We start from the raw sequence: 25,137 nt of genomic DNA on the forward strand, positions 1-25,137 counted from the left end.
CCCGTGTTGGGGGGAAGGACGGGAGGGAGAAGGGAGAGGACGGATCCCGGACACAACAGGAGTTGTAGTTCCTTGACTAACCAGAACCAAACAATGACAAATTTGATCTTCCAGAATTTCCACAGTGCCTCACTAAGCAGTTTAAATGTCTCATATTCATAGGTGAGGGGGTGAAGGAGGTAGGAGGATGGATTCAGTAAAAAGAAAGAATTAGATCCATTTCAGCAAGATGATGCCTCTAAAACTAAGCCAGCCTTCGCGTGAACAGTAAAGAGATAGAAAGGTAAGTTGTCATGTCATGAATTTGATCAATGAAGGCATCTAATTTGGATATTGAAGGCAACAGAAAGAAGAGATATATACACCTAAAATTTATGGATGAGTATAATATAAGGAAGAAACACGAATGAAGAGTTTCAAAATTCCCACAGGAAAAACAAGCTTCTGAAGATGCTAAGGCTTGCATGAGCATAACATTGTTTTCTTACGAAAAACTGAATAATTATAATAGCTTTACACTGATCACATAGAAAGAACTATTTATAAGTATATGTTGCCAATATGTGCTATTGGAAATTTAAGTAACTCCCACAATAATTTTTGACATGTCACAAAATCAGTATTTTCACCAAATTCTTTACTATTTGACATCTTTATCTCATTACCAATAAAAATACAGTATTGACTTACCAGGCAGCAGCAGTAGCCCACCAGCCAATGTGTAATATGTCCGCTATTGATGGCTAGAAAATACAATAAAAAAAGTCACTGCATTCATCTACTCTAGTGTCTCCTGGAGAGAAGGGGGTGACTTGGGTGTTACTGACCACATATGCCGAGCGAGGCCCTGCTCCTTGTTTTGGTGCAGCACCAGGCTCACACACTGACTGATAATCGTAGGATTTGTTAAAAGCATAGACTGATATATTAACCAGGTGTCTCATCAAGCTTGGATCAATCTCTCCAAAAAATCTTCCAATCTGGTACAGAATAATAAAATAAAGTCAAATATTAATACCTAAACCAGAACAATAAAAAGACATAATACAAAAAACTGTGTACTCAAACTACTCAGGAGTTTTTCAACAAAAGCAATTAATAAACCAGGATATGACACTCCAAAAGAATGCAAATGAGTAGGTGTTCTCATTACTCAGTGTGATATTTACGGAAGGAATAGACACAATTTACTCAGCATTAAGGACACAACCAGCCCAGCTAGTGTGGCTCAGTGGTTGAGCACTGACCTATGGACCAAGAGGTCACCGGTTCAATCCCAGGTCAGGGCACTTGCCCAGACAGTGGGCTCGATCCCTGTTGAGGGTGTGTAGGAAGCAGCCAATCAATGTGTCTTTCTCATCAATGTTCCTATCTCCCTCTCCCTTCCTCTCTCTAAAAATCAATAAATACATGTTTTTAAAAAGACACAATCAAATGCCTCCTGAAGACAAAAAAAAAAAGTACCATAAATAAGAAAAATGGGTGGAATTTAAGAAAGAAAGAAACTTGTGGGGACTGTGATGAACTGGAGTGAGTCCCATCTATAGGGTTCCAGGGTATTCCAGAGGCTAACCCTAGAGTTTTATCCTAAACTCCAGCCCCAAAATATTGTCAGAAAAAAGGTCATTGTGAGAGATTTTTTTTTTTAAAGAAAAGCCAGAAATGTAGATTCAGAAATGGAATTAGTTAGCAACAAATTCTACTTTGTTCAAAATTGTGTGTGAACAAAACAGCCTACATGCTGCCAATTTACAAACTTGGGATTAGAAACGCCACCTATTTCAATCCAGCCATATGTGAAGTTAGACGTTATCAACTGACAGCTATTTAATATATGGAAATATTCTAAATTTCTGAGAGATCAAAAATAAAAAGTTCATATCATGTTAAGACCCTTAGCTATATGTTTTAATTACTGTGAGTACTAGAAAGTAAACTCAACTAAGAAACATAAGAAAACCTAGATTTTGGATGCATTTCTTAATGATTTATATCATATTAAACACTTTAAAATTTGTAACAAAAATAAAATAACTCTTCAATTTCTATTATGGTATGAAGGAGTTCTGTAACGTCAATCAGGAAAATATACTTTGGATGCCTTAGTTCTTTTCACATTAGGTACATACCTGGTTAGTATAATCATCATGATTTGCCATTAAAAGAAATCCACCATCATCTAGAATCACACAATCCATTACCTATTAAAGTAACGACAGCAGTTGACACATTTTTAGGAAGGTAAGAAGACTGCATTGTCATTACTCCATTATATGTAGATGATTACAATAATAGGAGAAAAATGCGAAGGACTATGTCTTCTCTTGAACACGTATGCTCAAGAGAGTCTGATGAAATAAACTAAGGGCATGAATAGATTCATATCAAACACTCAGGGCTTGGTATTCCACCATTATCCATCCAGTTAAAACTGTCAACTCAGTCTTAACAAATCAGAAATAATCTTTTTGTCACTCCAAAGTCATCTGAATGATTCAGTAAATTGGATAGATCCAAATATTTAATAACATAAAATTATTTTATTATTTTAAGCACATATTTAAGATTTGACAAAAAAAATATTTTTAAATGAATTTTAGTCACCATGCTTCACAGACTTTAACAAAAAAAACAGCAGCCTGAGGATATTTAGAACTATTTTTATATTAAAAATACTTGGTTGGATAATTTGAGATTTAAAAGAAAAAGTAAGCCTGGCCTATGTAGCTCAGTGGATTGTGCATCGTCCTATGGACTGAGAGGTCCTGGTTCAATTCCCAGTCAGGGCACATGCCGGAGTTGTGGGCTTGATCCCCAGCAGGGGGCGTGCAGGAGGCAGTCGATCAGTGTTGCTCACTTCGATGTTTCTATCTCTCTCTCCCTTCCTTTCTCTCTAAAATAAAATCAATAAAAGCATATTTTAAAGTTTTTAAAAAATAAAAAGAAAACAAGAAATGCCTGTGACTAAGAAAAAAATCATTAGTCCTGAAATCTAGAATAAATTCACACCTAGTTTAAATCATGTTTAAATGCATACATCAATTTAATAATTGTTACTGTATAAAAAATCACAATTTAAAACATTGTATTCAGAGTTGGCGACATACCCATTCCATTTTCCTACTGTGGAAGCATCTTGTTAAAGCCTTTACTTTAAAAATAATAGTTTTTATAATCTATGTTTACAAAGTCTCTGAAAAATGGACAAACTACAAAAATAATTAAATTATTGGCTTATAATTTTGATGACTAGAAGTGATGATATAAACTTCTTGCTTCCCCTGGAAATGTACACAAAGATAAGATGACTAGAAGAATGGAATTCATCCTTCTTTATTCATTTTTGTAATAATGTATCTAGTATCATTCTTAGAGCATCTTCAGCTTTGGAACAAAGAAAGCCACATTTGCTTTCCAATCTCTCAAACAGAAATAAAATACAAGATAATATAAAATCAGTCCATATTAGTGGAACTTTATAATAAGTTATATAATTCCCAGGTTTAGTTAAAAAAGCATTTCTCATCATTGTAAATACAGGGTTGAACAAATTTAGAGAAAACGCAAAAGATGAGGGAAGACTGCACAGATAATAACTAATAAGTACACTTTGGTTAGATACTTCCCTACCAGAACAAAGGTAAAAATAAATATGTACCAAAAAAATTTAACAAAATTGAGATAGAAGAGAATATAGCCCATATTGATATGGTTTTATTATAATTTCCCATACTATATTAATCTTTTAAAAAAATAGAAGCATTTAAAGTTAAGGATTAAAAACGTATAATTAAAATTCTTACCTATAAATTATTTCACAACTCCATAGAGTAATTTTTTAGCATTTGATTAACATTTTCTGCATCTTTTTTTTATCATAAATCTTAGCAAGAAAACAAGAAAAAATATTTTAAAGTTTTCTTACATCACTGTTTCTTTTGCAGTCACAAACTGGACCAGCACACTGAAAGACAAAATGCAACTATCATCACATTTTTTAAAATTGAATTTTAATTATCATATTATTACGATGTTACAATTATAGATCAGAATAATGTATCTAGTATAAGAGTAAGATTAAATATTAGTCTAGTCCATAATAATACAGATAATTAACTTTAAAATTAGAAAATGGCAATTAGTAGATATTTACACTAGCATCTCAAATTATAACATTGAAATATGTTTTTTATATTTATTAACTCACTTAAAAACTATTTGAAAAAAGAGGAATTTATAACTGTTTCTATGTAGTGGCATTGAAATTTTCTTTTGCCTCTGTCTGAATAAGATTTTACTTTTATATTTCTTTTTACATTTGAGATTATTAAGTATATAGTAAAATAATTTTTTAAAAAATTATCTTACCGGATCCCTGATTGATGTTTTGGTGAAATTCTCTATCCAGGAATTTACATCAATTTTAATTCCAACAACTGAAAAATTATGTAAAAGAAAAATGGACATATACTTTTAAATAAATGTAGCTATGCTTCTCACATATCTATTTTTTCTCTTATATTTGAATTCCTGAGCAGACAAGGGTAAGTTTCCTGAGATTTAAAAAAATAATAATAATTTAATTTCAGCTATACATTGAAAAGTTTACTTGAATCAATTTAAAAGATTATAATTTTAGTTAGCCGCAATAACTATGCTCAAAATTTAATGCTCATGTATAGATTTGCTACATGATAATGTAGGTAATCTATATAAGAGCATTAAATTTGTGTGGAATATAATATTTACTACAGAAATATTTCTCAGGGTTTTCATTAAGAAGTAATGTTGATAGCTATCCAACTATAACATAAACTTCATCTATATTCACAACACAGTTTGTTTATTTACCATAACCTGGCTAATTAACTAATACAGATAATAAGCAAAAAAAAAAGTGATAATATTTGGAATAGCCTTATAAATATAAGGTCATTCAAGCAGAATGTCTTAGGAGGCTTTCCTACCCAGCCAATGTAATAGGTACTTAAAAAATGTTGAATGAATAGATGAGAAGATGAAAGAATGAGAGGGTAGGAAAGTGGAGAAATGAATAACCATCTGAGGGAATAACTAAGAAAATAAAAGGAACTGAGTGAATGAAGGGAGGGGTGTATTGGTTAGTGAGTAAGTGATGGGGTGAATCTACCTATGTATTTGAACAATAGGGATAAAACTGCCACCAGGAGCAGGAAGGCAATTTATCTACCTTCTCCAGGTGGCCTAATGCATGCTCTTTAAAAAAATTAAACAATACTGAATCATACAATGAAAAAAATAATAATTGTAACTTTATTGTATCTACTCATTCCAGCCTACTTCCAATTCCCATCGATGCTCAGTTTTACATATTGTTTTCTTTTCTTGTTTGATTTAACAAAAAAAAGTCATATTTCTATCAATTTTATTGAAAGTTTTAAAAAAATGAGTCCCTACCTAAAACCTTTTAATAGATAAAGAGTATAGAAATACCATAATTTATCTTTTTCCCTAATGATGAAAAATAAACTTTCCATGTTCACATCGTTACAAATATTCACATTTTTGGCATGTATCCTTCTGCATATTTAAAAGTGTCTTTAAGGTTGGACTTCTAGTGTGGGATCGCTGGACCAATCCAGCATTTGGAATTTTGATATGACACTAAATTGACTTCATAAATTTCTGTCAACAGTGTATAAACATACATACTTCTTTGAAAATTCCTCAACTCTATATACTATCAATTTTATTTTATCCCCACTCTCAAAAAACTCCTTGTATTTTTTTTTTTTGTATTTGCCTGTCTTTGACTTTGTTGTGGTTGAAACTGTCTGATAAGCATTGCCCATTTTTAATACAAATATTAAGTCACATTTAATTTTGGTCATATGGATGTATATAATATATATTCTTACCTGCAGGTTTAAGAAGTTTTCCTTGGATATATATTTCTACAGCTTTGCTTACCATAATGCCTGATTCATATGCACCAGGTCCACTTTCTAAAAAAATAAGGAAAAGAGACCTATCTAGATAAATCAAATAATATTGACTTTCTTACAGTAGATAACTATTCTACCAGGGTAATTGGAGTGTCCTTGAATTGGTTTGCTTTAGTTGACTTTGGGATGTGAACTGTTCATCTTGAGTGCATCTATTCCATAATATAATGAGTGCATGCCAAATCTCTCTCTGCTTCATGACATTTGCTAAAATATTGGGAAGTCAGGTGAAGTGGAAATATTGATCTTAGATTCCCAAACTGCCTTTGCATTTTAGAAGATATATGTCTCTGGACAAAACTCTGAAATTTTCTGAACTTCAGTTTTCCCACTTGTGAAAAGGAGGATAAATAATACCTACCCCCAGAGAGGCTGAGAAATCAAATTAGAAAAATTTGGGGAAATAACACAATACAATATTTTTAAATATTGCTATTATTGATTTCTATAAATAATACAATTAACACAATTAGAGTGGAATAAACTGATTAATTACATTTTTAAAAAATTCATTGAACATTTTTCATTATATTTGCAGTCTGTGAAATGAGGGATGGCCTACATGTGTTCCCATGTATTATGCACACCTGTAGATAAGCCGTCTCTACGTTACCGGATGATTGTTGCCTGTGTGCACATTTTACCTTTTCAATTAAATAGATACTTCTGTCTTTCCAATGTCAGCATATAGTGTATACTTAATAATGACTATTCTTACAATATATTGTTTCAGGGGGATGCGGGTAGTACCATAATTTATTTTAAAAACTGAGAAAGCTAAATTCCAAAGTAATGCTTACTGTTAAAGTGGGGAGCAGTGAAAACGTAGTTGTCATTATCGAGACTCCTTTTGTAGAAGCTGTCCTCATATGTTTCTGGGTTTTCTTGCCAATTTTCTCCAGCCCTAAAGAGGAAATGGCTCATCATTTGTACTCTTTAATCTACCTGATGACCTACTTTTCCCTTTGTGGACAAAACTGAAATGTACAGATATGTCTACATCTCAGGTATGTCTAAGCAAGTTAGTGGTGATTGATGGGATAAATGATACTCATTATTAAGCAAGATATCAGCATAGAATTATATAAAGGGTCAGAAAAAGCTGATTCTTCATTTTCCTTTGCCATTTACTAACTAGGTAATTCTGGACAAGTCAGTTAACAGGTCAATTAATATTAATAAGCCTGCCCAGCCCACTTTACAGCCTGTTCTGAAGATAAACACAGGTAAGATCCTTTGAAGAACAGTGAAAACAACAAAACGCTATATAAATATAGTCTATAGGCTATAACCATTATGTTCATTTAGTTTTGTGTCTACAAAGAGAAATGTTTATTTTAAGATCTCCTAAATTATGTAATGTACATGATAAGCAAATACATCACTGACAAATCATATGATAGCATTTTTAAAGAAGTGAAATATTTTAATAATGTAAGTACTTTAAACGCTGACTCTAATTTCATCTATGAATAATGACCCGTGTCTCTGAAGAATGGCTTCCTAATATAGTAATGTACAGATTCTTGCAGTGGTAGTCTTTTGTGGTGGACTTATTTTTACAGATGTTATTTGAACTTACTCTTTGGGGTAAACTCTGGTAATCCCACCATCAGTCACAACAAACCGTGCTTTCACTCCCTTGCTGGAACAGAAGACAGAAAAAGGAAGTATTTTATTCAACTTACTCTTTGTAAGGTATTAATTTAGGTGTTGGTGATACAACGATAAATAAAATGAGTTCCTAAAATACAGAAGGCCAAAGTAAATATATCAATAGATACAATTATATTTTAAGAGTTAAAATATGTAAGAAATAAGTACTTAAAAGGAAGATGCTTATGGAAGGCATCTCATAGAAAAAAATAATACAGCTGAATTTTGAATATGGAGTGAGAATTAACAGGGATGACAGAGAAAGCAGGAAGATATCATATGTAAAATGAAGAGTACACATAAGAGGAAACTAGTGAAGAGTGACTGTATTTGGTGTGATATAAACATAAGGCACAGGTAAGAAAAATAGGAAGTCAAGTTTCGAGTACAAGCTTCTAGGAATGGTCAGTTCATGAATGATCTGAATGATCTTGAAATCTATTCTGGAGAGCATTACTGTTAGCCTGGAATTGGACCTTCATTTTAAAAGTAAGACTGGCAGATGGGAGTTATATGGATAATATAGACTAGGGGCTACTATAGGTAAAGAACTGGGAAGCACTAAAGGCATAAAACTCGGTGGCTGTAATTTCTTGGTAATGGAAATTAAGACCTTGAGTATGAAGGAGAGGAAAACATTGTTAGAAGAAATATATAGCATTTGATGATTGACTGGAAAGGGTGGAGAAGAGACTGTAAATGAGAACCACAGTCAGATTTTTCAGTTCCTCGACTTGGTGTATGGCAGTGCTGTTAGAAAGCCAACAGGAAGCCCAAGGGTGCTCTAGGAACCCTTTCTTATCACACATGCTAAAACACACACACACACGCCTGTTCACACTTCAGTGTATACACTACATGTAAAGTGGAGTAACAGCAGATGTTACTCCCAACACGCCCACAAATGCAAATGCATGTTATAAACAACTGCAAATGCTTTTCTTGAGAAATTGTTATTAAAGATAATAGACTTTATTATTTATAAATAATAAATTTGAGACCTATTTCCAGAGATTTACCAGAAAAATACTAAACTGAAATAGAGGACATATATTTTTTATTAATAAGAACAAATACTTACATGTTTTTCTGCTTACTCCAATAATTCTGGACCAGTTCACTTGTAAAACCTGCATCCAGCAAGACTCGGTTTATCAAATCCGTGTTACCTAACACAAAAAAAGGAGACCCTCAATTACACCCACATACTTTTTAAATTAAGATAATGAGATAAAATAGTATCTATTTCTAACAGCAATTTAGAATGTATAATATGTCTATGACTTTAAAATATATGCATTTTTTTTTTTATATTTTCCTCTTATCTCACATTTTTCAGGGTATGGACAGAACTGGTAGTGGAAAACCCAATTCTAAATGAGGCAACTTATTTTGTAAACTTTATAAAAAGATATATGAAATATGCCAATCAGGATCAATGAGGAAATAGTATTTCTCTTTTTTTGTAGGTTAGTGCAGTGTTTCTAAATCATCATAATTTCATGGATGATTTTATATATAAATATAAAATTACATAATTGTATACATTTTGTTTTGATTTTTTAGTTTTGGCCAAGGAACATAGTAAGTTATCACAGACCAGCTCTGTTCCAAGGCTGGCTTTTGGAATCTACTGACATTAGTGAAGGAGCGAAGGAGCCTATCAGCTCAGTTCAAATGTAATGGAGAGAACAGATGATGAGAACCAAGGGTCAAATTAACACACACTCTTAAACACTTTCCTTCCTCCTTTTCTCCTGGCTCCTCTGCTCTAAGCCCAGGAAGCTCTGAATAACCTATCAGTACCCTCTGAAGCTTCACATTTATAATCAAATTTCATTTTATTTGGTAAGAAGTACATGGTTTTACTTATCCTCTTACTACAAGAGGTGGGGGTAAGATAGAATGAAAACATTTTAGTTGGTTTTAATTATTTTAATTTAATGTACCTTTCATCCAGGATTAAAGGATAAATATAATCCATATTTTAGGATTCATTTCAATTCATTTTAGAAACTATCTTTTATATTATATTATTTTAGAAATTGCATCTCTTTAAAAAGCAGTCCATTTAGAAAGTGAATGCTATAATTTAATTGTCTCAAATCCTTTCAGGTAAAACAAACAAACAAAAAAAGACCATTATTCTAATTTGTAATGTAAACCAGTGTTGTAAATAATTTCATTTATATTACCACTATCCTGTAAGTCTAAAAGGTGTCTTAAAATATGCTAATTACATACAACATAAAAACAGATTAATAGCATTAATCTTTACCATTTTACACACACAGTATCATTTTCACATTAGCTCAAAATAAAGGAAAATATGAGGAAGACAACCACTCTATAGCGTAAACGTTTAGGTAGGTTTATAAATGAAGTTAAATAATTGTAATTGCAATTCTACTGATGGATTAAGTAATTTTTTAAACCAAAATTAATTTTTACTGCACCCATTTGAAATAAACTATTTAGACCACAGTTAGATTTCAACCACTGGTATTTACTTAGAGTTAGTTTTACATACTACTTGATAACATGATGTAAAATATGACTGAGAAAAATCTGCAATAGTCAGAGGAAATGTAAATTATTTTATAGCTATTAGCTACTTTTTATAATTAAAAATCCAATAAAATTTCAACTCTTCACATGACTATATAATCACCTTAAACATTTCTTACTGGATTACAGAGGAGGCAGATAAAAGCTGAGTGAAATGGAGAAATAGATCAAAGAACAGACAAGTGTATAGATATTAGTACTACTATAGTGAAGTACTTTGTTAAAACATATTCCTACTTTGTTTGGATCTATGGGCATACAATTAAAGGAATATTCAATAATATATTATTTCAATTCTCTCTTGGGAAACCTGTTACTAATAGGAAATGAACAATAATGTACAATAACCTTGAAAAGTTCCAGCTCAGTCAGGGTGAGCGCACACTGAGTAGAAAGGTTTGGAATTACTTACTCAGGCATGATCAATGCAGACTTCATCTACCCAAGACAGGTTTTCAGAGTGGCTAAGTCTTCCTAGAGGTGCTACTTATTTCTTTTAGATAAATTTGAATTTGAGAGACAGTTTTGAAAATGAATTTTCACTTTTTATAATAGACAAAGTGCTTTGTTTAACTCTTCTTGATAGAGAATTTTTTTTTTTTAGAAAAAAGGAAGTGAGAGGAGGAACAGAAGAAAGAAGATGGAGGAAGGAAGAGGGAAGAACAAAAACATCAACTATGTATACTTTTTATTTTCAAATATATATACTAAGGTAGATTTTTCACCATAGAGCTAGCTTGTTTTCCTCTGTTATTTCCCAATTGCATTGCATTTTTTTTTTCATGACAGTACTTTAATGGAATACTTCTGGGGAAAAAAAGAGTTAAGATTTTTTAAGTGTTTTAAAAGCTAAGAATCCATAAATCTCTATAAAATTTCATAGTATGAATGATGCAAATTTCTCTGAAAGACAAATATAATAAAGACTACTAAAATTTCCTTAATTCCAATCTTATTTACTTCATAAAATAAAAGCATTTTTTTAAAATGTTCTTTTTATTAAATTGGTAGAGAGAGAAGGGAAAGAGACAGAGAGAGAAACATCAATGTGAGAGAGAAACACTGATTGGCTGCCTCCTGCACGCCCCCTACTGGGGATCAAGCCCACAACCCCTGGGCATGTGCCCTGACCAGGAAATCAAACCAGGACCTCTCTGTCCATGGGGCATCACTCAATCCACAGATCCACACTAGAAGCATATTTTTAATCACAAAGTTAACTGTAATCAAAATAGAATATCAGCAAGAAAACAAACAATTAAGTAATGCAACTTCATATCTTGTTTTTATTCTGCTCATATTAAAGCTCATTATATAAATTGGAAATATATATGAATTGATAAAAATGTGTTATATGTTTGTTTCCCCCTGTATAGCAAGAACAATGCAATGAAAAACCATTAAAAGATCATTCAAGATTAACCTGAAATTTGAAAGGAGCAAAAGTAAGCATATCCTGTTTACATTTAAACATTTGCAAGTATCTATTATCTGCCTTTGAAATTTTGATTTCACTTAGTAATGTGATAAAATTTCTTTATTCGGGCCATATTGTTACATTTTACCATTAAAATTTTATAAAGTAAATAAATAAACCATCATAACAACAAATTAAACTGAACCAAGACTTGACCACTTTGGATATAACCAGAGTGAAACAATTATTGTGAGTTAATGTATACTTACAGGATGGATTGTTTGGCGTTTTTCTATCAATAAGCTCATTGAAATTTAAAAGAAATTCGGTGTTATTATCTGATATTTTAAGGTCACTGCAGTAATCTCTGAAAAAATATTTTAAGATACTGGGTATTAAAATCAAAACATTAAAAATGTACATGGTAATCACAGAAAGTAAAACACTTTTTTAAACTAGCTACATGACTTTTCAAGCCACTGAAATTCTTGTTACCTCTGTGTCATTATTTCTACATCAAAACAATACTTTGACAATAAATGGTATTATAGATAATATATAAATGCTAGCTTTTGCTATTCCTATTACATTATTATCACTGTATGTTGTAGGTTTGCTGTTTTCATATAGAAATTAACTGAAAGTTTTTAAAATATTTTTTCACCAATTATCAGGAAAAACCCATTATATGTTAACATTTTTATGAGAAATTACTGTTTTTAATAAAAAAAATAACCTGTTAAAAAAGTGGTATTGATTTAACTATTTGCAAACCTCTAATTCCTGTCTTAATAAAAGACAGTGTGTTTCTGCATTCAATTAACTACAAGATTTTGTTTTGGCACATGAAAAAAATTGTTCTCATACAGATATGCAGTTGGAAAAGAGAGGATGAGTTAATAGTCATTTTAGATAATTGTGTCTATTCTTTTTTGATAATATACAAAAATTGGATTTATGATTTCTTGAGTTATAATATTGAATTTGAAACAATGTCAATGAACTTTTTGTACTGTTACATTAATATTCAGTGAATTATTTTATACTTTAGATGAATCTTTTTGTATGTATGATTTTGTAACATGATTCATTGGTTATGCAGATCTTCCAAATGATGGCACATTTCATTATAAAATACTGAAAATGCACATTCATTAATATCATCACTGATCTCAACAGATAAATCCAACTATTGGGAAGTGCACAGCAATATATACAACTTTCCCAACATTCTAATTTTTGTTTAAAAGCTCAGATTTTTGTCATTGGCAAAGAAAGGCTCACCTTATTGATCTTTGAGAAAATATTTCCCAAATACCAAAATCACTCAATTAAAATGCTATTTCATGAAAAAAAATAATTCCACACCAATTTCAGCTCTCAATTCAAACAATCAGACAAGTGTTTTTCTTGCCAAGTTTTCTGATACGCCACAGAACTTCCATTTTCATCGCACGGAGTATTAAAAGACATATACCCAAGGGGAAAGCTTAATAAAAATGAGTAAGTAACTCTCACTCTTCAATCGAGGACATTTTAAAGTGCAACTGGCATTTTCCCTGATGTGGGTGCCTGGCAGTGAAGGTTACAGTGGCACTTTTGTGCCACTGTCTTAATTCCTTTAAAGGTATCAGCTCACCTTTGCTTTTGTACTGTCAATGCATATGCCAATATGATGAAACAGACAAACATCATGACATTGTTAGGAAATAGCTTTGACCTTGTGGATTCTCTGAAAGGGCTCTGGAACCTACAGTGTTCTGAGAACCATGCTTTTTCCTACATGTTTTAGAAATTCAGAATAAATATAAGGTTATAATTATAATAGCTTGGTTAATACAACCAACAGATTGGATAATCAAATATTCAAGACAAAAATTCAATTAAATAGTAAATATTTTCAGATGCAAGTTCATTACCTAAATATAAACCTCAGAGGAAAGTGGAGAGGAACAGAGTGTCAGAACTTAAAACACAAAAAAAACTTCCTGGGTCATGAGAAATTTTAATTTAAAAGGCAAAGTTGAGAAAGTTTATATGATTTGTACTCATTTCATCATTTGACAGAGCAGAATGTGACTTCTTCCCACAATGTTAGGCTATTTTGAAAATCACACTAGCCTGGTAGTTGAAAAGCCACCATAATTTGGATCTCACCAAATTGGAAGGCAAGGTGCTAAAAGAACTAAATAAAATGTTGCAAAAATTAGGAACAACTCATTTTTAGAATTCTTATTTATTGGTTAAAAGGCATTTCTAAGCTCATTTAATCCTAAAATTCACTTTATCAGAAACTATTTAACACTTCAATGTTGAAAAATCTGAAATTCAAAGATTTTGTAAAAAAAAGATTTGAATTTTTACCCAAAGGCACATAACTAGCAAATAAATGGTCAAGCACTGAGGAGGAGCCAAGTCTTCCCATCCCTAATCAGTGTGTTTTAACCTCACCATGTGCTTTGAACTGGCCCTCTGTGCCCTTTTGTTACTGCAGAGCTCCAGGCCACAAGCAACTCTAACCTGTACCAACAGAAGCCCCTTAGTTCTGTGAACAATTTATTTAGACAATGGCATAATGTTTTTGTTGTTGCTGTTTATCCTTGCTGGTTGAATTGTGCTGCATTTTGAAGTCATCTAAAGAAATTATTGACATTCAAGATATTGACCACCCCTGGTTACAGTAAACACCAGGCAATCAATTAATAGTCTGATGTTTACTGATAGTGAAAGCCAAAAGTGTTGAAAGTACCATTAAGGAGAGCTATTGAATTACATGGGAACAAACGTGAAAGGATTTAAAAAATGAAAACTGGACGTTGTGTCTGTGGAATGAGTTCTCAGTAATAAGGACCACAGAAGATTACCCACCAGGTGGAGTGTGCCTATGCCACAGGCAGTAACCAGAAAGAGACTGCTGGAAATATCTGAGAGGCAAATGTGGGGTCAGACAGACAGCATTGATGTTGCTTGCTTGTTAGCCTAATGATTATTCGACACAGGCCTGGAGCTTGAGGACTCAAGATAATCACTCTTTCTTAGGTTCTTGTCACAAAGGAATCACACATGACAGTGGGTGGCCAAACAATACCAATTGTTACCAAAATTTCTAAATTGTTCCCCAAAGACATGTGGGAAGACCAGCTGATACACCTGAGGCACTGTTTCTCTAGAGGAGATCAATTTTACACATTGATCATTATTTAATAGTTTCTTTTAGGAAAATGATTCCTCAGAAAAGTGAAGCAGCAAGGTGAAAAAATATTTGCATGGCTTGCAGTGGTTCTCAACCTTCCTAATGCCAATGCCCTTTGATACAGTTCCTCATGTTGTATGTGGGCGTATCTGCATGTGGGCGGACCCGCCTGGACACAGATAGAGGAGCCGTGTCTTGGTTCCTAAGACTATCAGAAATATTTGTTTTCCGATGGTCTTAGGTGACCCCTGTGAAAAGGTCGTTCGACCCCCAAAGGGGTCGTGACCCACAGGTGGAGGACGACGGCTGCTTTAAAGGAACAAGTCAACTTCGATATGCTGGAAACACCTTCAGGGCCTGAAAGTTACAACCTCTTTCCGTCACTTTCTGTTTCTGACCAAATTAGCTTTGCAACTTAAAAGGCTTTGAAACTACATATCTTTAGTATTAAAATTTTGGCAAATTATCTGTTTCTAGAAAACTGAAAATGAGTTTGTTCTCATTCTGTTCAACAAACTCTAATAGGACATATATCACAGATTAGCATTAAACTTTAGACTGTCACATACTGTTATTTCTCATTCCAACTCATCTTCTTTGAACGCCTTTCTCATTTCTGAATATCCAAGAAAGATATCAAAATTAACCTATGTTTTAGACTTTCCTCCCTGTGACAGTATGCCTCTTACAGGCAGGAATGCTCTGTGCCTCTCAATTCACAACATTTTCCGTTTGCAGTAGTTTTAAAATTGAGGAAACTGCAAAAACTGACTATTAATCAGGATAAAATAGTTTAATTTATTTGGGAATTAACAAAGATGGTTATATATCTTTAAAATTTGCAAGTTTTCTTGTGTAAATATTTTAAAATAACTGCTTTTTAATAATCCTCTCTCCTTCCCTTCCTCTTACTACTTTTACTACAATCATAAATAATAATTAATATTTATTTAGAACTCATATCTCACCAAAAACTCTGATAAATAATTGGCATGCATTATCTCATTTAAAGCTTATACAAACTCTATGAGACAAGTATTACTAATGCAACATTTGAAAGTAAAGAGACTAAGGTGCAGAGAACTTGAGTCACACAGCCGTGACAATGAACATCTGGGTAACAGACCCAGATTGTCTTGCTCTAGAGTTTGCTACACTGTCTCTCATTAGTAACAGTGACAAAAATATATGGCTTCTGTCCTATACCACATCACTTTCTGTCTTTTCTCGCCCGTTTTTCTCTCTCCCAATTTTTTATCATTTTATTTTCCACAGCTCTTTGCATACACATTCAGTATTCACTTCCTCAGCAATCCTTCCCTACAAAAATACTTTACTCAGATGTACTGAATGTTCTTTTGACATCCATTAGCATTTGTACATTCGGTATACATATTAATATCTCGCAGTAACAAGGAAACTGGTTCAAATTCCATATTATTTAACTTCTCTAAACCTGTTTCCTGATCTGTGAAATGCAATAACACTAATCTATTAGAGAGCTCTTTTGAGCAGTAAATATATTTATGCATGAAAGGGGCTTAGGGCGTGTTAACTGAGGTGCCACAGGTACAACACTGCTTCCCTTTTCTGGAAGTTTTGCTCCATCCCTAAACACATAAGAAAATTCCAGCCTTCCAATCAGTCATGTTGACACTGAATGTGACTTAGGCCATGGAAATGGCCCATCAGCTAACCCTTGCTGAACTAAACAAGGTCCACTGCTTACAGATTGGGAATTGGAATTGTGAGATACATTTATCCTCTCTGTGAGTTTCCTGTACTTTTAACATGTCTTCCGTCTTGTTCGATGGTGGAGTACAGGAAGCCAATCAGCATGGTCTGCTATTTAATAATCGGGACGAATGAGTGAAGAAGCTGCCCAGAGGAAAACTCATTTGTGAGATGGACAATGTATCACTTCACTGTAATATCTATCTCTTCTTACAGTGTTAGTGTGTGAACATGTAAATATTCTGTGGGACATTTGTTCTGTCCTTTATGGTCTCCTTTCTACCTAAAATTTATTTTAGCAGTTTTAAGTTGCTCAAAGGTACTTGTATTAAGAATAATAATATTGCAAGTGTTATTGTTAATCATATGATTTTTAAAATATTCTTCATATATTTATAGATTCCACAGTTACCAAATATTTATTCAGCACCTACTATGTACCGGGCAATGGATGTTATGTTGGGTATTGAATAGTTAAGCGACACATTTGTGGCTATGTTGGGAAAAGTAAATAAGATAAAATGTGGCTGCTGCTCCTATAATAAATACAGTATTCTATGAGGCAGTCAGCCAGGGTGTCCAATTCAGTGAAGATGGGAAAGAAATTCCCAGATCAAGAAGTTTGAATTTGGGGTTTGGGTAGGGGTGGAGTCTGTCTGAGTATAGTCCAAAATAGAAAAGAATATTAGTAATTAAATAGAGGTAAGGGTAAAGGCAGTCCATTTAGGAACTGAGAGCAGTCTAGTATGGCTGAAATGTAGAGTAAAGGTTAACTTTTTCTTAAGAGGCCAGAAAGTAAATGATTCAGGCTCAGTGGGTTCTAGTGCCTATGCCACAACTACCCAACCCTACCTTCATAGTGGAAGACAATACATCAATAAACTGTGTTCCGATAAAACTGTGTGTATAAAACAGGCTGCATATTTGTAGGCTGTAGTTTGATGACCCTGATCTAGAGTATGCAGAACCACACTGGTCAACAAAGAATTTTAAAGTCATAATACAAAGTAAAGATTGTCATGAGGACAATACTGAGCCATTGGTTGGTCTCTAGCAGATGAGAAACATAATTTTATTCACATCAGAAACTCTCTCTGGTTGCAGCTAGAAGGCGGGATTAGGAAGTGGGGGAAATACCGCAGGAGGGGAGATCAGTTGGGAGCAGCTGCAGCAGTTCAGGGGAGAGGAGGCAGCGCCCTGCTCTAGGACAGAGGCAGCAGAGTTCAACAGATATACTCGATATTCACAAGACAGATTCTGTTTGGTGGGGCTTAGTGATAGATCAGAAGTTACATATGAAGGAAAGGGAGTAAAGACAACTAACAGGTTTCAAGACTGGGCATTTGAAAGGATGGTATTTTCTTCAATGAGGCAACACAGGAAGAAGAATTCTCCAAAGAGAACAAAGGTTTAGGAGACACTGAATTTGAGGCACATTAAAGAGAACATAGAAAAGCTATAAGGTGCATGTAGCCACTTAATCACTGAATATCCTGAGTACATTAGCCATTAATAATCTGCCTGTTTAAATGGCCCCTGTTTGAACTCTCATGCTTTGGAGAATTAACTGTTCTCCCAGAAAACAGCATCAAAAAGGCCATGTTGCACTTCTGCACGGTCTCTGCTGATGGAACTTTGAAATTGTTTTAGTTAAGTCATTTTCGACATAACATTTGTTATCACTGTGGATCCAGTTGTCAGGTATTGAGTTATCAGTTCTTTGAAGAAATACATTTTGAGGAGGTGAAGCTCATGACTAACCTTGGAATAGCAGGAGTTTTAAGTATGCTGTTCAGTATCTGTAATGTACAGCTAAGGGAATTACCAGACAGTGAAAGAAACATCAGCTTGCCAAACAAGGATTTCATTGTAGATTTTGTCTTTATCCAGTGATCTTAAAGGAACAGGTTACAGTTAAAGATTGAATAGAAGAACCTGCCAGTGTTGTTCCACATCTGGATGTTGCTGTTTACATTCCTTTGTTGAACCGATATCTTCATAAGGTTTTTTGCAGGTATATGTTGAACACTTCTGTTTCATGGTCAAGTCAAGATCAGAAGCCACAGGTACTGACAACTGGTTTATTCTGTCATTTTCAATGACTACATCTACTGCCTCATCTTGAATTATAAGCAAACCTGGAAAACCTACAAAAATGTGTTTTGTAGTTATCTATGAATAATACAGACACTCTTGCTGTTATTTTTGGTGAAGAAAGTCAATTTTGTATAGTTTATTTCAATGTAAATAAAATGTGAGTTTTGTTTTAAAAAAAAAGATTCCTGTTAGGTTTCCATAAATATGAGTCTCATATAGGAAAATGTAGTACAGATATAAAGTCTTGAAATAGATATATTGTTTGATCCTATATTGTAATATAATGTCAATAAACCACATATTACGTCTATTTTGTTTTCTAGATGGCCATCTTGTAGATTTGGAAGGCATCACCCCAGACTGTACACATGGACTGGATAGGTGGTATGACTGTAGACCCAGAACAAGAAGAGAAGAGAGCCCAAGCGAGGACCCCTGTGGAAGTGATCTGCAGAAGGAAAGAGGTTCATGAAAGAGACTGACTATGCAGCCGGGAGGGAGGCAGGTTTTCAGAACACCGTGTCATCAAGCAGGAGGTGGTAAAGAGAGTCAAAGGAAGGTGTGATGAGGAGTATCAAACACTGAAGGAGATTCAAGCAGGAGAAGCTGCGTAAGGGTCAGAGTCACTCATCAAGCCAGGAACATGCTCTGTTAACAGAGATTTCTCGAAAGAACTACATATTCCCTATTTTAAAGAACCAAGAATTCAGATATCCTTATGCAGAAATAAAATAAAAGAGTAACTTAAGCCTATTATAATGAGCCTTCATTGGGTTCTGAGAGTAATTTCCTTGAGAAGTATAAAATGTGACAAATTAAGAATACAAGCTCCTGAATCTATTTTCTTCAATAGTTTAGTTTAGATGAATGATTTTCAACTGGTGTGCCATTAGAATTTTTAAAACCTGCAATACCTGAATATTTAGTCAGGGGCACTGACCTCTTTTCCCTTGGAGTGTCAAATTAAAAAAAAAAAATGACACGAGCCAACACAGCAATAGTTTTCCAGTGTGAATGAATCAAAATTATACCTACTTTTTTTCAGATCAGCAAAAAGTATATTTCTTGGTATGCCAAAGAATTTTAGTAATTATTTTATGTGTGCCATGAGATGAAATTGATTGAAAATCACTGGTCTAGATTAATAGGAATTATATTTATTTGAATATTACTTGTGTCTGCTAGAGAGGGGAAATCAAAAACTAAGGAAAGAAATAAAAATAAAGAACACCCTTGGATTATTCAATAGAATTTCAAAAAATTACATGAAAAGAGGAACTAGAGATAAAAATATATATTAGAAACAGAAAAGTGGGATTATATAAAAGAAATAAAATTGAGCAGGAGGAAAAAAAAATGTCAGTCTTGAAGAGTATGTGAGAAAATGTCACTATATTATGTTTTCCCAAAAAGTTGTGTTAGTGTATTAAAACAATTAATATGTGGTTAAGACCTCTAGGAGGTATATAAATTCTTATGTGTATATATACACATATATCTGTACATATCTATGAGTGTATATGTGTGAATATATATATATGTGTGTGTATCTATCTACATAAAATATAAAAACATACATATATAGAGTATGTTTGTATGTGTATACATACTCACAATGCAAATACATAATTCTTCATTTTTGTTGTACAGTTAGTTCCAAAAAAAAAAAAGCCTACATCTGTCTTGTTTACAATTGCATCCCCACATCAGCACATTGCTTAGCACATAGTAGCTGCTTAGTAAATACCTAAATGGGTAAGTGAATGAATTTGCAGGATTCTTTTCGATTTTAAAGTTCTTGTTCCTTTTGGTTCCATAATTTGGCATGAAATTAGACCAGAGCAGCAGTCTTGACCCCAATTCAGAACAATTATCATTCATACAAATGATAAAAATTAAAATAAAATAAAAAACCAACCTTGGTGCTAAGAATGTATAGCCAGATTCTTCAAAATTATCCGGCTTCAGTGTCTCTGAATCTGCAAAGATAACGTTACAGGGTTAGATAAGCAATTGAGAATATATATCCTGAGATTCTATGGCAATAAGAAGGCATTAGAAAGACAATCTAATAAGAAAAATTAAAAGAGACTATTTATATCCTAAATTGAAACATTAATTAATATAAATCTCCTCCATACTCACAAAAATAAAATCAACTTTAATTTCATAACATGGTTTAAAATAGTTATATCAGAGGAAATGCTATGTTTATAATTTTCCCATTTACTAACCATACCAGAACCTTTAAAAACTAATTTCTATCAATGTTACATAACAGGTATTTTATTTAAAATGCCAACATAAAAATTTTATCAATATTTTGGTAAAAAAAAAAAATGATGTCAACAAACCTATTTATGCCTTAGTGAATTAGTAACATTGTTCACATTAGTATGAATTAGTAAGTAGATGAAAACACACAAGTATTTAAGTCTAAGAAAAAACAACTTGAATGTGAAAAGGTTCCATTTGAAAACACAAACATATTCTTTCCTCATTTTGGCCACTAAGGTTTAAGTGATCATGGAGGAAAATCTAGCAATGAGAAGCACAGAGGATAATATCCAATAGGAATGGAAAGATCAGTGGAAATGTCAAGTGTACTAAACAGAAAAAAATTGAGCAACAAGAAAATACTTGCCCTTCATTTTTCCCTTTTTTGCTGTGAAAATCCATCAGAAAGAGAAAGCAGGGAAACAAACAAAAAAAAAGAGGGTAAAGCAAAGGGGGTCACAAACAATATTTTATTCAATGACTTTCTTGAATAAAAATATTGTGCATAGATCAAAGGTTCATTTATGTACAGCTTTAGTCTGGAAAAGAAGACACATATTTTTGAAGACTGAAAGTATGTCCATCAATTACCACTAGAGCACCCTATATCTGTACTGTGGTTATTTCAAGGGTTTATTTTGCAAAGTGGTTAATGCAGGTGCAATACCAATGTTAGTCCACAAACAAAAACATCCACCAATCATCAAAAACCCACTAATCATCCCCTCATTTATCCAGTGAAGAACTAGCTCATGCAAAGTTGCTGGTTGTTAAAAGACCATCATATCTATCAAGTGAAAGTGATAAAAATGTATAAAATACCACAATGTACTATGAGAACCAGGACTGCAGAGAGTAAAAAAGAACTAACATAGGGATGAAAGAATCCAGTTTATTTAAGGTCAAATATAAAAGGTATATATACATATACATTTTTTTTTTACTTTATTGTGCCAGAAAAAATTTAAGTTGTTGGTAGTAATTGAGCAATGTACAAAGAATATGATGGTCATTTCACTTTACTAAATCTAGTCACCCAAAACAAAATAAAGATTAATAATTACTTGAAATATGCACTAGTGTTAATAATTACTCCACATTCCAAATGATACTTAACAACAACAAAAAAAAAACACAATTCATTTGAGTTACTGAAGACATTAATTTGGATTATGAGAAAAAAGTCAATCGCCAAAACCAAAACCAAAGACCAGTGCAATTTAATGTATTCAAACAAAGCAGAAGATGTGGAGCACAACATTATTCTTGCCAAAAGCAACAAAAATAAGAAAGAAAAGGTAAAGCTTTACTAGCACAGTGCCATGAGTAGACACTACGTGAAACATTGTGCATCAGCTAGAAGACCTTTAAAACAACAGCAACGGAGGACACAGCACTGCAATGATTCTATGAGCACAAAGCAAGGCAGGGAAGGGTGGTGGGGACTGCCGGTGAGACTGGAGTACCTGCTCATATTCTATCCATGTAGAATATTTCTTGTTCCTTGCATGTTTGGAATGGGTTAGAATCATTGCTGTAGATTTGGTAATAAACAGCTACTAAAATGGATTAACCTTGGGTATTCCAAAATCTAGACGCCTTTAAACATTTGATACTAGAAGATAGCAAAAAATCCTGAAGTCGCTTCCACAGTACTTACATCTGGCCTGAGTTATTGTCTCTTCTATTTTGGCTTTTATATAGTAAAAACTGTAGGTTGGTAATACCAAGGCCAAACTGCAATAGAAACAAGAAAAGCATAAACACAAACAAACAAAAATGAAACATAACTCAAAAACAAAACAAAACAAAACAAAAAAAAACCACGTCAAGTTCATGAAAGACCCCAAAATCTTCCTCATGGGAAGGAAAAGACATATTACTTTGACAGTAAAATGCATTCAGCTAATAGAGTACTTAATTCGGTCTTGCAATCCTGAGTCATCCAGTTCTCTACATTGTAGGGAATCAGAAGAGACATATAAAAAATAAGCTTCTAAATATGCCCATAAATTAGCTAAGAAAGAAATATGATGGGTACTATAATTCCAGAAAGTGTATTAAAATACTTTTGTTTAAAAAAGTGTTGAAGCCCAACCAATGTGGCTCAGTGCTTGAGTGTCAACCCATGCACCAGGAAGTCGACGGTTTGATTCCTGGACAGGGGACATGCTCAGGTTGTGGGCCAAATCCCCAGTTGGGGGCATGCAGGAGGTGGCCAATCCATGTTCTCTCTCATCGATGTTTCTATCTCTCTCTCCTACCTTCCTTTTCGTCTAAAATCAATAAAGAAAAAAAAAATTTTTTTAATAAAAAATAAAATGTTGAAAAAGATAAAATAATACAAGGGTATATTTAAATAAAGTAAATAAAATCAATGAATTCTATATAATGTTAAAGAGCTTTTGCAAATATGTGCTATTAAAAATTACAATTATAAGTATTATTATAATTTCTACTGCATAATGTATATGATCATCTGAAATATATTATTTTGACAGGGCTAAATACCTGCTCTTTTAATACTCTAATCTTTGAACAAGTCCACAGAGTCTAGTTTGTTAACAGGAAAAATTCACAGTCTTTTATAGCACTAAGAAAAATGTCCTGCTCATTCCATTGGTTCTTACCCAATACTTCAAGTTCATTTATTGTGGATATTTCATAGCACTCACTAAATTGCTATCAGGTACAAAAGTACATACGTCTTGAGCTCAGTACCTTCCAGGGTCATGGGCTACTCTAAACTTATAGTAGATGTGCAAACTGGAGGAGAGGTCCGCTGCAGACCTAACCCAAGTTCAGAACGTTTTAGACACAGGACTGTTGGACAAGCCTGTCTTCAAGCCTTGTCTTAACGAATGAAAAAAAATAAAAAGCTGACAGTCAGGTAACCTTACTGTTTTGAAGTTGCCAATTTATGAAACATATAATGCATTAAGATTATTAAAATGTATTAGAATATTTGAATGTTATGCAATTTCCAATAATACAACTGCATATATGTAATTCTTTTATTCTCACAATGGTGAATATATATGTGTAGGACATTACTAAGTATTTCATATCCACATTTACTGTTGCACATGACCTTTGCAATTCTTTAAATATAGAAGAAAACTTATGAACTAATGGATGCAAAAAAAATAAGGCTATCTCAAAGATTTCCAAAGTAACTTTTCTCAAAAAGTGATGCCAGATTTGATCATTTGAGTCATTCGGCATTCACCTTTAATATTTAATATAAAATTTAGCAATATACAGGAAAAGGTATGCATATTTAAGCTTCTAAACATTTCTAGGCATTTGCAGGAGATCTTTTAAATAATTCAAGCCTCATATTTTCTGGGCTTGGGATGGATTTCTGAGCTGTGATCTCATTACATTTTTTATGGACAATACAGAACAGAAAAAAATACAAAATTCCAGATTTTCCTTCTTATGACTAAATAGCTTAAAAATTTATTCTATGAAGAATAAAAAAACCACAATGGTTTATTTGCCACAATTTAACTATGCAGTCAAGATAGCAAAATGGGTGGATGCTTGCTATCTCCAGTTCCCAAAACAGTCTCCATCACTAAGTAATCCATAAACTTTCCTTATGGATAAAGGTCAGAGAAATAAAATGTTATATAGATTTAATGAAAATCTCTACATTCATTTTATAGGTAACTTCCTTTAAGTGGAGGCAGAGATTAAAATTAAAATAAGCAGTGCAGTTAGCCTGAAAACGAGATGACCTTTCATGATTCACTTGCCATTTATAAGATATAGAGCAGAATTACTGAGCATTTGAAGATTGTCTCCTAAAATTTCCTCTCAAGGGAAATTAGGATATTTTACTACCCCATCAGCATTTATTGCTAAGAGAAACTTCTAATTAAAACCGATAACATTATATCATGCGGTTGCCACAATGTCATCCTGTAAGCTTGTGTTACGTCTCAGGTACCATAAAAAACAGTGTGGAAAGCCACACGGGACACAATAGAAGTTTTCAAATTGACATATTAAATATATATCTGGCCTGCAAGTCTCAGGTTGTTATTCCTGGCTACACTCTATAGAAAAATAGTTACATTTAATTTAATTATTCCATCTTAAGGGAATAGTTATTTCTTCAACTTACAGTAGATAAGATCTTTACCAACATTTCCAGTCAACGATGCTCTCATAGTGTTGGTTGCCTCCCTCCATATAAAACCAAT

General features: G+C 33.1%; 1 protein-coding gene across 3 annotated transcripts in view; it reads right to left on the minus strand.

Moving 5' to 3' along the window:
* The window catches only part of CACNA2D1 (calcium voltage-gated channel auxiliary subunit alpha2delta 1), a 509,634-nt gene that overhangs the window by 23,885 nt on the left and 460,612 nt on the right, over positions 1-25,137 (minus strand). For all 3 annotated transcript variants that reach the window (XM_036247167.1, XM_036247166.1, XM_036247165.1), the window contains 12 exons: positions 22,587-22,663; positions 20,568-20,628; positions 11,895-11,992; positions 8,722-8,809; positions 7,567-7,629; positions 6,785-6,888; positions 5,898-5,984; positions 4,369-4,436; positions 3,926-3,964; positions 2,130-2,201; positions 828-980; positions 691-743 (listed from right to left, as the gene is read on the minus strand). In XM_036247167.1, the coding sequence (XP_036103060.1) occupies positions 691-743; positions 828-980; positions 2,130-2,201; positions 3,926-3,964; positions 4,369-4,436; positions 5,898-5,984; positions 6,785-6,888; positions 7,567-7,629; positions 8,722-8,809; positions 11,895-11,992; positions 20,568-20,628; positions 22,587-22,663 (963 nt within the window). The remainder of the gene's footprint in view (positions 1-690; positions 744-827; positions 981-2,129; positions 2,202-3,925; positions 3,965-4,368; positions 4,437-5,897; positions 5,985-6,784; positions 6,889-7,566; positions 7,630-8,721; positions 8,810-11,894; positions 11,993-20,567; positions 20,629-22,586; positions 22,664-25,137) is intronic.

Source organism: Molossus molossus, unplaced genomic scaffold (assembly GCF_014108415.1).
Source record: "Molossus molossus isolate mMolMol1 unplaced genomic scaffold, mMolMol1.p scaffold_m16_p_7, whole genome shotgun sequence".
NCBI classification, from domain to species: domain Eukaryota; kingdom Metazoa; phylum Chordata; class Mammalia; order Chiroptera; family Molossidae; genus Molossus; species Molossus molossus.